The sequence below is a fragment of the Sceloporus undulatus genome, chromosome 2 (genome assembly GCF_019175285.1).
Source record: "Sceloporus undulatus isolate JIND9_A2432 ecotype Alabama chromosome 2, SceUnd_v1.1, whole genome shotgun sequence".
Lineage (NCBI taxonomy): Eukaryota > Metazoa > Chordata > Lepidosauria > Squamata > Phrynosomatidae > Sceloporus > Sceloporus undulatus.
In genome coordinates, this window is record NC_056523.1 from 14915901 (window position 1) to 14931092 (window position 15192).

The following is a 15192-nucleotide window of genomic DNA, read 5'->3' on the forward strand; positions in this document are numbered from 1 at the left end:
GCTGCAATAAACTACGACTCCCAAGGATTCTGTAACACTAAGTATTAAAGAGAGATTAAAGTGCATTCAAAGCATCCTGCAAATAATACAAGTAATTGCGTGAAGATTATCACATGCAAATAAAGTGATGATGATAATAAAATAATAATAATAATAATAAAGTGGAAATGCATTGTCACTGAAATCCCAAAAGTAAAAAGATGCTTCTTTGTGACCACTTTAAAGGGGGGTTTGTGCGATGTCGAGTGATATCGTTTGCACAATTGCACAATTTTTTGGGATATTCATGGGACTCCTTTGTGTTGATAAACTCCTTGGTATCAACCTCCCTAATTGGGTCTACACATCTAGTGTGAGTCTCTCCTCTTTTTCAACTGCCTTCTGCAGTGCTAACATTGTTGTCTTTCAAGAATTGTGCCTTCTCATGAGGTGGCCAAAGGCCTCAATTTAATCACTGGCTTCATGGAGAGTTTAGTCTTGATCTGTTCAAGGACCCATTTGTTTGTCCTTTGGCTGTCCATGGCATCCTCAGCACTCTTCTCCAGCAACAATCTCAAAGGAGTTGATTTCCTCTCTCCATCGCTTCTTCACTCGCCCAGACTGTACTCACATCCATACATGGAATGGGGAATACATAGAACCGAACGATTCTAACTGTAGTTGCAATTTTACTCCTCAGGATCTTGTTGTTTAGTTCTTTCAGGCTGCTCTTCTGAATCCTAGTCTTTCCGATTCCTGACTGCAATCTCCATTCTGATCAATGTTGATCCAAAGATGGGAATCTTTGACTGTTTCACAGCTTCCTTGGGTGTGAAATAGGCCTGGCACGGCCCTAAATGTTGCCGTTCAATTGACAGAAGAGGTTGTGAAGTAGTTTAGCTAATGGAAGAGGATGAGTGGGCTTAAGTGGTTGAAAGCAGGTAACACCCATTTCACAGGGTTGTGCTCTGCAGCAAAGTTTCCTGCTTTGCGGCACAGTCTTGCTTCATCATATGCACATTAGTTTCCATTGATTAAGAGAGCCATGTATGACAAGAAGTGCAGAGGCCAGGCTTTATATTAAAACAGAAATACCTCAAGTCACCCTATAAGTTGTGGTGTGTGTGTGTGTGTGTGGGGGGGGGGGAGATCTGAGATATCATTTCCCATCACGACCACCCTGAATATACGGTGGGTTTCAGACCTGAATCTGTATGGAAAGATTGTTATCCCTGATCAAGGGATTCCCCTATCCTCCAGAAAATAGCAGCTTGCCATGTTTACATTACTGAGATTCCCACAACTGGTGTTGTTACTCATTAAAAAAAAATACAAGAACTGAGCATTTATTTTACTTCTCTTTAGTCAGCCGATGTTGCTCAAATGACACAGTGAGCGGAGGGAGCCACAGATCATCCTAGCAACCTCCCAGGCAGCTGCAACGATATCTATAAGCCCGTCCCCATTCTTACTACCTCACCCTGACCATCAAGATGGCCGAACCCTAGTTTGCAAACGATGATTGACTTGGGCCTTTAAATGTGAACACGTCTTCATTGTAGAAAATCACACCATGAGACATGAGGGAACTACAAGGCTTTGCTATATGCTTTACCCACACTGTGTCTACACTGCACAGCAGCAGCAACACTAAAGAACTATTGATGACGGCAGCTTCTGTTATAGAGATTTTATTTATTTTCTTTATATAATTGACATCCTCCAGAGCATCTTTGATGCTCTGAGAACTATATTTTGTTTAAGCTTACTTAGGTTTTCTATGTATTAGTTTAAGAGGAAATAGAGATCTACAGCTTTAAGAAAGGCAAGGATTGTGTGAAATCCCAGGGTCTTATGCTGTCTCCCTCTAGTTAGTTTCAGTGTGTAGTAAAGATTTCAGCCAAGTCAGACCTGGAGAGAGTATTTTCCTTTGACGAAGAGATAAGTCCACAAAAGAAGAAAGATAGTCCTCAGAGGAAGAAAGATAGAATCCACCAAGAAGAGAGAGCAAGATATTAGGAAGGACTATGAGAAGAAGAAATCAGTTTTTTGTGTGTTATAACAAGTAAAGCTTTGGAAACTTAAGAAATTGTGGACAAGTCTTTTGTTCTGGCTGTGATCCCAAGAGCCAGAGGCCTTACTACACCCAAAGTCCATAGCATCGCTCTTGGGACAAAACAATAATCTTATTTCCATTCCTTTAAAAAAAAATAAAAAAATTAGACATACGACACAAACAAACATATATATATATATATATATATATATATATAATATAATACATGATATATATATATTATACATATATATATAATACGTGCTATATGTACCTATATTATATATAATACATGATATAATATATGTATTATATCATGATATACTGTATGTTACATATATAATATATTTTATAATACATATATATATTATATAAAATATATATTATAAATATAATTAAACAATTGTATAAATATAATTTATATATACATTAATATATATTATAAATAGTTATATAATTATATAAATATAATTTATAATTATATAAATACAAATATATAAATATTATAAAATGTATATTATAATTATATAATTTATAACATATATATATATATATACACATATAGTAGCATAATAATAATGTAATGTCATGTGATATTTATGTAAAGACTAACAAGATTCTACTACTATTTGTAACGTATTATGTAATTTAATTACACAATGCATTACAAACAGTAATAGAATCTTGTTAGTCTTTAAAATTCCATGTGTTCAAAATGTGCCTATATTTAAGTGCTGCTTAGAGATACATATCTAGATATATATATATATATCTACATATTTCAATATAAAGGCTATAATAACCCAAACGGTTCACTTGGAAAGCAACGCAACGGTTGCCTCCTAGTCCTAGACCGCAGGGCCGTTGCTACGTGGCTCCATGTTGCTAGGATACAGGATAAACCAAGATGGACAGGTAACGGTCATTTCTTTTGAATTTGCGGCGTTCCAACCGAAACAAAGATGGCGGACAAAGCCCTCCTCTGCTTCGCCTCGGGCGACTTGCCCTCAAGTGACATGGCGGACAAAGGTTGGAAAAGACCCCACTCTGCCTCAAGAGAGCAATGCGCAGGCGCCAAGGTGTTAAGTCGGACTGGCGCTTTAATGACGTCACAAGGGGCACCCCTACTCTGCGTCAAGTGAGCAATGCGCAGGCTCCAAGCTGCTAATGACGTCCTAAAGAGGAAAAAGCCCCCTTCGCGCAGGCGTTTAGCGCCTTAACCACTAGCGGCTTTTATTAACTGTGTTCTCTTAGTCTTGATTCCATAAATATTTTATATCGTATACTGGTTACCCTCTGAGCGGGAGAAAGAAAGTCAAAAGGGAAACACTGCGGTGGAGGTTGTCACTTCTAGGCAAAAATCTGAGCAGGCGCTAATGTAAACACCTACAAATAATAACGGAGGTCCTTAGCGAGATGGACGCGCATGCGCATTACGCTTAGACAGGGAACCGGGCGGCATAAAGGGGAAGGAAGGCGCTAGAAGGGGGCGAGGGCGGCGGTCTTTTCGGTCCCGCCGCCCGCTTTTTAACTTTGGAAGAGAAGGTGGGGAAAAAGAAGCCGGAAAAGGGTCGGCGTTGAAGGAATTATCCCGCCCCTCCCTTCGCTTGTTACCGCCGCCCCGCCGAGAAAACCGGAAGTGCCGCCATTTTGGAGAGAGGGAATAGAGCCGTAGAGATAAGAAAGGTTAGAGTGACACAGGGTGAGTTTCCGGTGTGTCAGAAGCGGCGTCTTCGTTGCTGCAGGAGGCCGAGGCTTTTGGTCTGGACGGAACCCTCAGGGCTTTCCGGCGGGAATTAAGGCGCTCAGGCCGAAGGTGGAAGCCCTGAGGGTCTCGCGGGGGCTGTATCTCTTGAGAGCGCGACCTACTTCCGGCCAGGGACCCCTTCTGTTTTGCTTGACCGGAAGTCCCTTGCTCCCTCCCCCAAATCCGGAAGTAAGAGGGTTTTGTGCTGGAATTGGTTCCTCTTCGACGGGGAAATCCAGGTAGGGATGGACGCTGGAGGCCCAGTGTATGAAGTATGTCGCATAGAGGGATATTGAAGGCTGTGTGTCAGATGAGGACACGACACTTCCTTCCTGAACATGATTATGAGAGCCAGGAGTGGTCTGACTGTTGGGAGAGGACACTGGGAAGCCAGGGCCATGCGATGCTAGGCTACATGAGAAAGGGATCTAGGAGTCCAAGTAGGCCACAAGTGGAACATGAGCAACAGTGCAATGCGGCAGCTAACAAGGCCAATGCGATTTTAGGCTGCATCAATAAAATGTATAGTGTCTAGAATGATCCAGGGAAGTAATAGTGCCACTCTATTCTGCTCTGGTCAGGCCCCACCTGGAATATTGTGTCCAGTTCTGGGCGCCACAATTCAAAAAAGACATTGAGAAACTGGAGCGTGTCCAAAGGAAGGCAACTAAAATGGTGAAAGGTCTAGAAACCTTCCCCTATGAGGAACAACTGAGGGAGCTGGGGATGTTTAGCCTGGAGAAGAGAAGGTTAAAAGGTGATATGATAGCCCTGTTTAAATACTTGAAGGGATGTCATATTGAGGAGGGAGCAAGCTTGTTTTCTGCTGCTCCAGAGACTAGGACCCAGAGCAATGGATCCAAGCTGCAGGAAAAGAGATTCCACCTGAACATTAGGAGGAACTTCCTGACAGTAAGGGCTGTCCAACAGTGGAACAAACTCCCTCGGAGTGTAGTGGAGTCTCCTTCCTTGGAGGTCCTCAAACAGAGGCTGGATGGCCATCTGTCAGGGATGCTTTGATTGAGAGTTCTTGCATGGCAGGGGTTGGACTGGATGGCCCTTGTGGACTCTTCCAATTCTTTGATTCTGTGAAGTAAGGGAAGAGGCGGAGGGGAGCCAGCGTGGGGCGTAGCGGTTTGTGTGTTGGACTATGACTCTGGCTTGACCATGAAGCCTATTGAGTGATCTTGAGCAAGTCATGCTCTCAGCTTCAGGGGAAGGCAGAGGCAGAACCTCCTCTGAACAAATCTTGCCAAGAAAACCCTTTGATCGCTTTGCCTTAGGGTCGCCATAAGTTAGAAACAACTTGAAGGCATACAATGACAACAAGAACATGACTAATAAGATGGCAAAAGAGGATGAGAAAGGATATTGGGGGATTTTGTTGTGTGTGGTTTCTGCAGCAAGATTGCTGCTGGCACGGAAATGGAAAGCTAAGGGAATCTTGACTGTACAAAATTGGGAATGAAAGCCAGCAAGAAGTAAATGGCGAAGAAAATGTTTTGCGTATGTGTTCTAGGATCTTACTCACTAGTTAGTTGATATGATTGAACTAGATAAGTTAGCAACCGGGTTGGCCTGAGAAGAATAAAAGAAAATAAGAGAGAGACTGGTCACCAGCCATTAGCAAAATAGACAAATTCATAATCATTATAAATAAAATTTAATAACAACAACAACATTTAATGTCAAATTATAATGGTGGGAGTCTGGGGGAGATAGCTAGCCCTGTTGGGAAACTCTGGGTTCTACCTTCCTCTGCTCAACTGTGAAGCTAGCTGTCAATACTTGGCTCTCAGTGAAATTTGTTGTTGTTGTGGGTTATATTAATATTACATAATGTATGTTGCAGAATAGCATAGACAAAGCGATGTAGTAGTTTGAGTGTTGGACTATGACTCTGGAGACCAGGGTTTGAATTTCAGCTCAGCCATGAAAACCCACTGGGTGACCTGGGGCAAAGTCACAGTCTCTCAGCCTCAGAGGATGGCAATGGCAAACCCCCTCTGAATAAATCTTGCCAAGGAAACCTCACGATAGGTTTGCTTTAGAGTCACCATAAGTCGGAAAAGACCCGAAGCCACAGAACACAAGGAAATAAATTATGTATCTATGGCCTTTGTTCCTCCACTCCTTCTGCTTGAATACCTCCTGCTCCTCTTTCTCTGTGCATTACTGTGCTGTAATATTATGAGTTGTAGGGCAAAACAGGATCTGCCCAAGGTTTGATATTTACAAATTGTTTGGGAGGGCTATCTGTTTCTGTTGCTTGATGAAGTTTCTTATGATCAGCCTTTGTTTTGGGACATAGAAAGAATCAAGCTGCTAAGATTTCTTTTAATAGTATGCTATTTTAATTCATGTTACTGCATTTATTTCCTTACTACTGAGTGACGGTTAAAATGAAACTCATTAGCAATGCTTGTGGGGCTAAGCTTTCCACAACATGGGAGACATTGTATATTGTGAGGAGAGAAAAAAACTCCTCCTGAGTCCTCACAAAAGAGAGACATATAAACCTGATAATAAAGAACACTGCAAAAATGGTAAGGAAGATCTCAGTCTTCTCCAGGATCACAGGAGGCTGTGGCTTGCATAAAGCTGCCCATGGGCTTTATGGATGAGCAGGGATTTAATAACCTAATCTCTGTTGAAGGAGATAATAAGTAGTTGGGTTGTGTCCCAGGCTTTATAAATGGTAGAGGCGACCAAGGAGACAGGAGCTGGTAATACATCTAAGTGATCTGTCTGAAATGGTTGCCTTAAAGTAGCACTGTATCGGGCTGAGATGAGCCTGAACAACCCTGATCCTAGCCATGGTTTCTCAGTAGTGAGTCCCCTTTTTTCCATATACTTCCTGGAGAATATGTTTATTTACAACCTTAATTTTCTGTTTTATTAGATGGGGGATTTTTGGTGGGAAAGGTGCCATGGGAACTAGTGTTGTTTGCTGTTTTATTATTGTTTTAAGTGGAAAGATGAGCCTTATATACTTCTTTATGGGAACTCATAATGTTGCTCATTTTGACTACTGTATATACTCATGTACAAGTCAGCCTCATGTATAAGTCGAGGGAAGGATTAAGGGTCAAAATCCTGGATTTTCATATGACCCATGGATAAATCGAGGGTAAAACTTAGGGGGCTGTAAGGAAGGTTAGAAAGAGGGAAATACCACTTCCGTCTCTCCTTCTCTGGACCTCTCCCAACCAATCCCCAGGTGCTGGAGGAGACGTTTTAACATCAGATTGAGAAAGGAAGCAAGTGGATTTAAATGGAGAGTTGTTTCCAGAGGAAGCCAGGTCTTGCAAAATGGACTTGAGGGGGGAGGAATTGGTGTTCAGTGGCGATTGGGGCATCAGGCTTGCTTGGTCTAGGACTTTTCTAAGCACTACTGATGTATTGACCCTTATATAAGTCTGCCCAAAATTTTAGGGTCAATTTTTGGGGCATAAATTTCTCAACTTATAGTCGAATATATACAGTACTTTCTTGGTTGGTTAATCAGTTGTAAAGTGAAAGGACTGGAAATGTATTTCTCAAAAATGGGAAGTGGGGGTTTAGGAGTTGAAATGAGTCTTCCCTTCCCCCAGTTCTGTCTAGGACTGACAGCAGGGAGGGTCTTTAATGCACCATGGAAAGGTTTTGTATGAGTCTATAAACAGCCACTAGTCTGGTCATCTGAGGTTAGCTGGAATTATCTCTTGGTAACAAAACTTAACAAGCATTACAGAGGTTTTAGACTACTGTACAGTGTAGGGAGATGTATAAGCTGTTTTGTGGCCTTAAGGATGGGAGGCTAGCCTGCCAATAACTTCCTCAATGAAATATGAGAGAAAGAGATTTGCAATCCATTTCCTCCCATATAATATCCCACTACATTTTGGAGGGCTTTCTACAAGGTATGTATAGATTGTAGTATTTGAGGGTGTTTCCTTGGTAACTCCACAGAATATAATAAAATTCATTGGCTTATGTTTGTGGAGGTTAGAGTTTTACAACATGGGGAGACATTTAAATTCCTTTACTAAGGTGCATGTGTGTATCTCACTTTGCATGCAAAAGCAGAAACATTATGTGTGTGACAAGAACAAAAACAAATCCTACTAGATGGACATGCCAACACCTTAAGTATACAAGGAATATGTGCAAATGATGGTGAAATGGACAGGTATGATGCCAGTAGAAGGGACAAGAACAAAGAAAGAAATTGGGAATTGTTTCATTATAGTGTAGTCCAAGAAGTCTTAATAAACAACAACAACAACAAATTTTGTAATGTTATGTGTAGAAACAATTTGTAATGTATAGGAACAGTTATAGTACAACATTGTTGTAGAACGAAAGTATAGTCAACCCTCTGTATCTACCAATTCTTTATCCATGGATTCAACCATCCACAATTTGAATTTTTAAAAAAAAAAATTCCAAAAAAGGAAACCTTAATTTTGCCATTTTATATAAAGGACACCATTTTACTATGCCATTGTATTTAATGGGACTTGAGCACCCACAGATTTTGGTATCCATGGGGGGTCCTGGCACCAAACCGCAGCAGATACTGAGAGCCCACTGTAATATTTTGTTCCTGTGCTGTATGTTTTTACTGAAACATACAGCACAAGAACACATTCCCAGAGCAAGCGTGAGTATAATTAGGTTACGTCTAGCACATAGCATCACCATCTTCAGAGGGAAAACCTTTTGGGTTTTCTGTTTTTTATGTGTAGGGAATTATATATCATTACCTCTCCTTCTTTTAAATAAATACAATATGGCCTGTAGGTGGAGGGAGACAAATGAAAGGCACCTGTTGAACATGTGTCTTGTGGGATAGGCTTTTGGGGGAATAGGGCAGAGTTGAGTATACTACTTTTTTGTGCTACAATTCTCTCCATGCCCCAACTATCTGAGGGACTCTGGGAGTTGTAGTCCAAAATGTAACTTTCCCAAGCTTTGCGTTAAAAGCCCAGGTCATCTGATGTGTGGAAAGTTTATTATTAGATGGTATACATGGAGCTGCCCTGTGAGATACCTGTGCCTAAGTGAAACAGAAGACCAGCGTTTTAGAATAATGCATTAAAATGTTACTGGGTATTGCTCTTACCTTTAATAATTATTTTGCCTTTCAGACGCCCTATGCCTGTATGAGTATTTTGTGTACATAAACAGCCAGTTTGCCAGCTGTATGTACATTACCCATGTGTCAATAATGGGCTCTAATCTGTTAGAGGTTATGTCGCAATAAACAAGTTCATCTTTAGGCTGTTACGATGCTCTACTTTCTTTTTGGTTCCCTTCCTGGATCAGAAGGGATGTAACTGGTTTTAAAATAATAACAGTAGCACTGTTAATTGGTGAGAAGAGATGAAAGATCTTTTAATCAAATTCTTATGTTGGAACTTTTCTGGATACAAGTGTCTGATGATTTTCAGTGATGCCAGTTTCTCATGTGGGATGACAATTAAAAGGCAGTGTTATTACCCAGCCTTTACAATATAGCTGTTATTATCTTCTGCCCTTTCAGTTTCTGATGTTGCCTTGAGATTGTTGGCTTCTGAGGTAACAGTTGGCAGTGCTGCCATGGTGTTTTTCTAGGGAGTTAGCCATCCTTTAGCCAAACTTTTTGAAGAGCCTACCTTGCTAATTTTTGGAGAATAGAAAAGGTAAGTATATAATCTGTATCAAACAGAACAGTTTGCTGGATGGTAATATGGCTGCTGGATGTGTACAGAGTTTTGTTTGATTTGAGTCACATTCTCCTTACTCAGTCAAGGGGACATCTGTCACATGAAGCTAGTGATCTTTGTGAAAGAGTTTGAGGAAACATGTGGTGTCCCCTGCCCCACTTTGTCATCGAAACCATCTTCACCGTGAGGTAGATTTAGGAGGGAGGTGGGGAGAGATCACGTGTGTGTGTTTGAGGGGGTAAAGGTGAAATGTAATGAACTTCATGGTTGAGTGAGCTGTTTCTCAGTCCTACTTTGACATTCTAATATAGAGGTGGGAATCATGTGGTTCTGCAGGTGTCGTTGGACTTCAGGTCCCAGCATTCCTCACCATTGACTGTGCTGGCTAGGGGAGCTGGGACTAGTAGTCCACCAATACACCTGGAGGGAGCATGAGTCTCATCTCTGTTTAATTGGTGTCAGTTGTGTCTACAGGCAATGGTGAGCATGGACCCAGGCCATGGCATACTTTGTTTATCTATCTCTCATCTATCTTCCATTGTCCTTCAGTTTTTTTCTCTTCCATTAACACTGGTCTGAACTAATCACACAGAAACACAGCTGATGAAAAAGTAATTTTTCAAAGATCAGTCCAGAAAGGTTGAGTAGGCATGCAGCATTAAAAAGAATTACGCTTCTCTATCTCCTGGCTGGAAAATGAAAGATATCTAGAATTCTCATGTTGTCTCCCTTAAGTATATTCCTTAAAATACTGTAGTATTCTTTAACCTTATAGTTCAGTTATTAATTGCATAGATATATGTGCCCGTAAATCCTTTATAGACTAACTTTCTCAGAATAATGTAACAAAATATGTTTGTGCAAAGAAATTTTGTTGACTTTTGATTACCTTCAAGTTTGCTGGGAATTCTCTTGTCGCAACTTTGATGAAGGTTATTAGTTTTCTCATTTCTCACAGGAGGATTGAAGGCAGCATTTGACAAGGCATCATGGCAGAGCCAGAAAACCTCGAAGTGATGGTGAAAACCTTGGACTCTCAGACAAGGACATTCACAGTTGAGGAAGAGGTAAGATATCTTAAATTGGAATTGTAGTGGTAGATGGCAAAGTGCCCTGCCTGAATAGTGGTTATGAAAAACCATTGCAGAGAATCTTTGGTATCTTATAGACCAAAGAGTTTTATTTGTTGGACAGTTCAAGTTTCCTAAAGCTGCAGCTTTTGCTAAGGAAGCAAAAATATTTAAATACTAAAATTTCAAAACTAAGCCTATTAGGGTCTAGCTTTAAATCATCAGAGTAGCAGAAATGTCCTTGCCCAACAGTACTTCTCTAAGGACTGACACTGACTCAAAAACAACACAAGTAGTTGCAGGTTAAACAAAAATTTACTAATGGTTTGAATCTACATATTGCATAGAGGCTGTATCTTAATCTAGCTAATAAATAGCTCATCTTATCTCACCATCTTTCCAAAGAAGGCTGAGAGGGAAGGAAGATGGGAAACCCAACAGGGCAGGAGAAAATCTTTGTGTGTGATAGAGAACTACCCAGAAGGGGGAGTGGCCTGAATCACATGCTTTGTCTACCAGTTTGCAAAGTTACTGCCTTGTGATTCAGTAGGAGCAAATGGGATGTTAGCGGAGGGGAGATGTTAGGGTTTGCATGCAGGAAAATCTATCTGTCTAAGGAGGGGAAGAGAGATTGCAAAAATCTTCCAACATTATTTAGCACAAGCTAGAGTATTGCCCAAGTTGGCAGATATTTATAGAGATGTTTGGGTGGGAAGGAGATCTGGCGAAAAAGAAAGGCAAAAGGTGCAAATGTAGATTGACATTAACAAGAATAATTCAAGAAACAGTTTTTCGAAGGGAACTAGGACGTCCTAGTAGAGATAACTACATGCATTGTGATGGAGAGCCTTCTCTTAAATCCAAGCAATGTATCCTGTGGTCTGGTGGGTTTGTAGTCCTCTGTACCATCTCAAAGAAACATGTAAACTTGATTAGTGTAATACCTACAGCTTTTCCTATTTGCTTTTTAAAAACAGTCTTTGACTGATGAAGAAGCTTATGGAGCTTCTAAAGCTGGATAAAGAATTTTGTTGCTTGTTTGTTGGCCCTGTAAATGTTTTTCTACAGTAGCACTTTGGATTATGTCTTCTGGAGCAGGACAGCATTCATATGTCCAATTTTGAGTGGCTGTGCTGCGGATTGTGGGAGTTGTAATCCAATAAGTGACTTTTGCAAGTTCTGGAAAGGTTTGAAAGTGGCATAGTCACTACTGGGTATAGAGTGGACCCTTGTTATACGCTGGGGTTTGGTTCCAAGATTCCCCGTGTAGCAAAATCCGTGTATGCTCAAGTCCCATTAAATATAATAACATAGCAAAATGGTGTCCCTAATAAAAAATGGAAAATCAAGCTTTGATATTTGAAATTTATACTTTTTTTTAATATTTTCAAACCGTGGATGTTTGAATCTGTGTATAAAAAAATCAGTGTATAAGAAGGGCCAACTATATAATGCTTCAGGCCAGTAAAATAGAAGGTGGCCCCAAAAAGTGACAAATGAGCCTATGGGGATGGAAGAGGGAAGGAGTTTCCTGTTGGATCTTCTCAGTTTTACTTTTGTTTTGCAGATCACAGTGAAGGAATTTAAGGAACATATTGCCAATTCAGTCAGTATCCCCTCAGAGAAGCAGCGTCTCATCTATCAAGGCAGAGTCCTGCAAGATGACAAGAAGTTGAAAGAATACAGTGAGTGGAGTATCCAGAAGAGTCTGTGGGTTTGGATGAGGGGGATAAGAAGAGCTCAGGGAAGGACCTGAGGAATTCTTCTATGGTGAAGGCGAAATTATAGTTGTAAAGTACACTGAAAAATACTTCATCCTTCCCCTGCTCCCCTAGTGAAATGTCAGAGTTAAATGTCAGTACTACATAATTTTAATGTTTCAGGATTGTATTGGTGGTTGTTGATACCTGCCAGTCGCTCAGGTGCATGATGTTTGCAGAGCTTGGAAAAGTTACCATTTTGAATGGTGATTCCAGAATCATCTGACCACTGTCAGCATGGCCAATTACAGTAGCTGTATTCTAAAAAAGTAACTGTTCTAAGCTCTAATTTTGTATAGGGGTCATGTTCAGTGTGTAAAACCAAGCACACTGAAAGAGGCCTTGTGAGCCAGTGGCCTAAGTCTTACATTGGCTATGTGGAGCATAATCACTCTGCATGTCTTGCTCCCTGTCTTCCTTCCCTAACAGCAGGCAAGCCCCATTGTGGTGGTGGTGCTGTGTCATTGCTAAATGGCTGTTGAAGGTGAGAGATTATTGGCACAAGAGGGATTTCTTTTCCATCCTTCTGCAGTTTGCTGCAGATGGAAGTAGAGGAACAACAATGCAGTGCAAATTGCAGGGGAATAGCAAGAGCCCTGGTGACACAGTGGTTAAATGCCTGTACTGCAGCCATAAGGTTAATTACCAGTGAAAAGGCTCGAGCTCGACTCAGGCTTGCATCCTTCCAAGGTTGCTAAAATGAGTACCCAGCTTGTTGGGGGCAATTAGCTTACACTTTGTAAACTGCTTAGGGAGTGCTTAAGTGCACTGATAAGTGGTATAGAAATGTACTTGCTATTGCTGCCTTGTTGCCTTCCTTCCCTTCTATTGTAGTACCAGCTTCTGACTTTGCAGCTGTAAGGCAGAAGAAGTTTTGGGCAAGACTTAAAAGACTGGAGAATTTTCAGTAATGTAGTCAGTAATGTCCTTCTTTCGGTGTGATTAAAAAAAAACTAGCATGGTTCTACACACACTTTTTTCGGAAACATACATCTAGAACTTGGTAGTGGTGGTGGGAGGACAGCTTCAGAGTGAGTGATTTTGAACACAGGAAAGGCTTAATCATCTCCTCCGCCACTTTTTTGTTTATGATACATTTTCTGAGGGTTTTAGTGTGAAGTATGCCTCTTAGACCTTGTCTGAACTGCAGGAATAAAGCAGATTGACTTTGTGTTAACTGCCACTGCTCAGTGATATGGAATTCTGGGATTTGTAGTTTTGTGAGATATATAGCCTTTAATTTTTTGTGCGGTTTTCGAGCTATGTGGTCATGTTCTAGAAGAGTTTATTCCTGATGTTTCAGAGAAGATGCTAGCCACAGATGCCGGCGAAACATCAGGAATAAACTCTTCTATAACATAGCTACATAGCCCGAAAAACCCACAAAAAAGTATGGATGCCAGCTGTGAAAGCTTTCCAACTTCACATTAGCCTTCTCTGTTAGAGAGCTTTGGTATCCTACCAAAGTACAAATCCCAGAATTCCGTAGCACTAAGCTATGGCATCTAAAGTACTATCAAACTGCATTATTTCTGCAGTGCAAATGCAGCCTGAGCTCACTACGATTTCAAAATTAAAATGTAATGCAACCCGGTGGCTGAAATGTCCTGGTAGTGATTAATACTTACATGTAACTGTGGCTTACATGCTTATCTGTTTCTATTTGGATGGGGCAAAAGGGCTGTTCTCTGGCCCTTTGTGTCCCATCCAGAACTTCCTAGCTGGAAGTCTTGCACTGCTACTGTTTAACAGTGGGGGGGGGGGGGGGATGACTGAAAGGAGGAAGAAATGGTTGGTGTGAACTGCATGTAGAAGAGAAGGAAAGGGAAGGGGAAAGAAAATGGGGATATGTTCCAGCTGGGATTAGCTCTTTTCCCTTCAATGCACATCTCATATTATGTATTTTTCCTACTTTGAGTTCTCTCAGTTACAGTTTCCAGAGTCTCTAAGACAGATGGATACTGGTTATCCTAGCTGTAGGGGATGGGTTGATTTTTGAGCATCTTGTCTAAAGAATATAATCTTTTGTTCCCAGTGATATGAATACAACATTGCAGCCATAGTGTTGCAGGCTTGGGTGCTAGGGAGATCAAGTTTGAAATTTCTGCATAAGCAAAAGGTTCATTGACTAGTTTTAGTCTTGTCACTCTTGTCTAACTAAAAAGATTGCATGTACAGCGCTGTGTAAATTTACAGCGCTTCATAAATAAAGGTTAATAATAAATAATAATAATTTCTGGATTGTTGTGAGAGGGAAATGATTTTGAATTGAAAAAAAATCTTCACACACAAATGCTCTCTGATTTTGTGGGCAGATGTTGGAGGCAAAGTCATTCACTTGGTGGAACGCGCACCTCCCCAGACACAGTCGCCTTCTTCAGGAGGTCCATCTGGAGCTGGCTCATCCTCTATCCCTCACAATGGTGCCGGCCCCCGAGGGACAGGCTCTACTGTCCACGATCGCAATGCCAACAGCTACGTCATGGTGGGAACCTTCAACTTACCAGTAAGCATTATGGACCCGCAGCCACCCACGCAAGTGAGTTTTAGTCAGAAAGGTGCTGCACTGCATGGGAAGGGGGAGTTGTGTGTCTCCCCAGAATTGCTTTAAGAAGCACCCCTCCCACAGAAAGAGAAGGCGTTTCCTATTGTTATGCTCTGCAAATTTAGGGGTGGAAGTGAGGCAGAGCTTGAATGGTTACATTTTTTGGACCACATTTCCAGGAGTGGGAGTGTGAGGGTTTTTAGTGGTGCACTTCTCTTCTGCACCCATGCAGGGCAAACTCCTGCACCACTCTTGACATCAAGGGTGCCTCTAACCCCAGATGTGCCCTTCTTAAACATTAGTATAGTTATAATGAAGGCATCACCCTACCTGGTGCATTTTTGT

At 41.2% G+C, this 15192-nt stretch overlaps 1 protein-coding gene across 7 annotated transcripts in view; it reads left to right on the forward strand.

Annotated features, from left to right (window-relative positions):
* Positions 1–3467: 3467 nt before the first annotated feature.
* The window catches only part of BAG6 (BAG cochaperone 6), a 37147-nt gene continuing 25422 nt past the window's right edge, over positions 3468–15192 (forward strand). For 2 of the 7 annotated variants that reach the window (XM_042449981.1, XM_042449985.1), the window contains exons 1-4: positions 3469–3737; positions 10431–10539; positions 12110–12227; positions 14618–14841. In XM_042449981.1, the coding sequence (XP_042305915.1) occupies positions 10462–10539; positions 12110–12227; positions 14618–14841 (420 nt within the window). In that variant the 5' untranslated portion in view covers positions 3469–3737; positions 10431–10461. The other 5 variants (XM_042449984.1, XM_042449988.1, XM_042449986.1 and 2 more) reach the window with 4 other exon arrangements.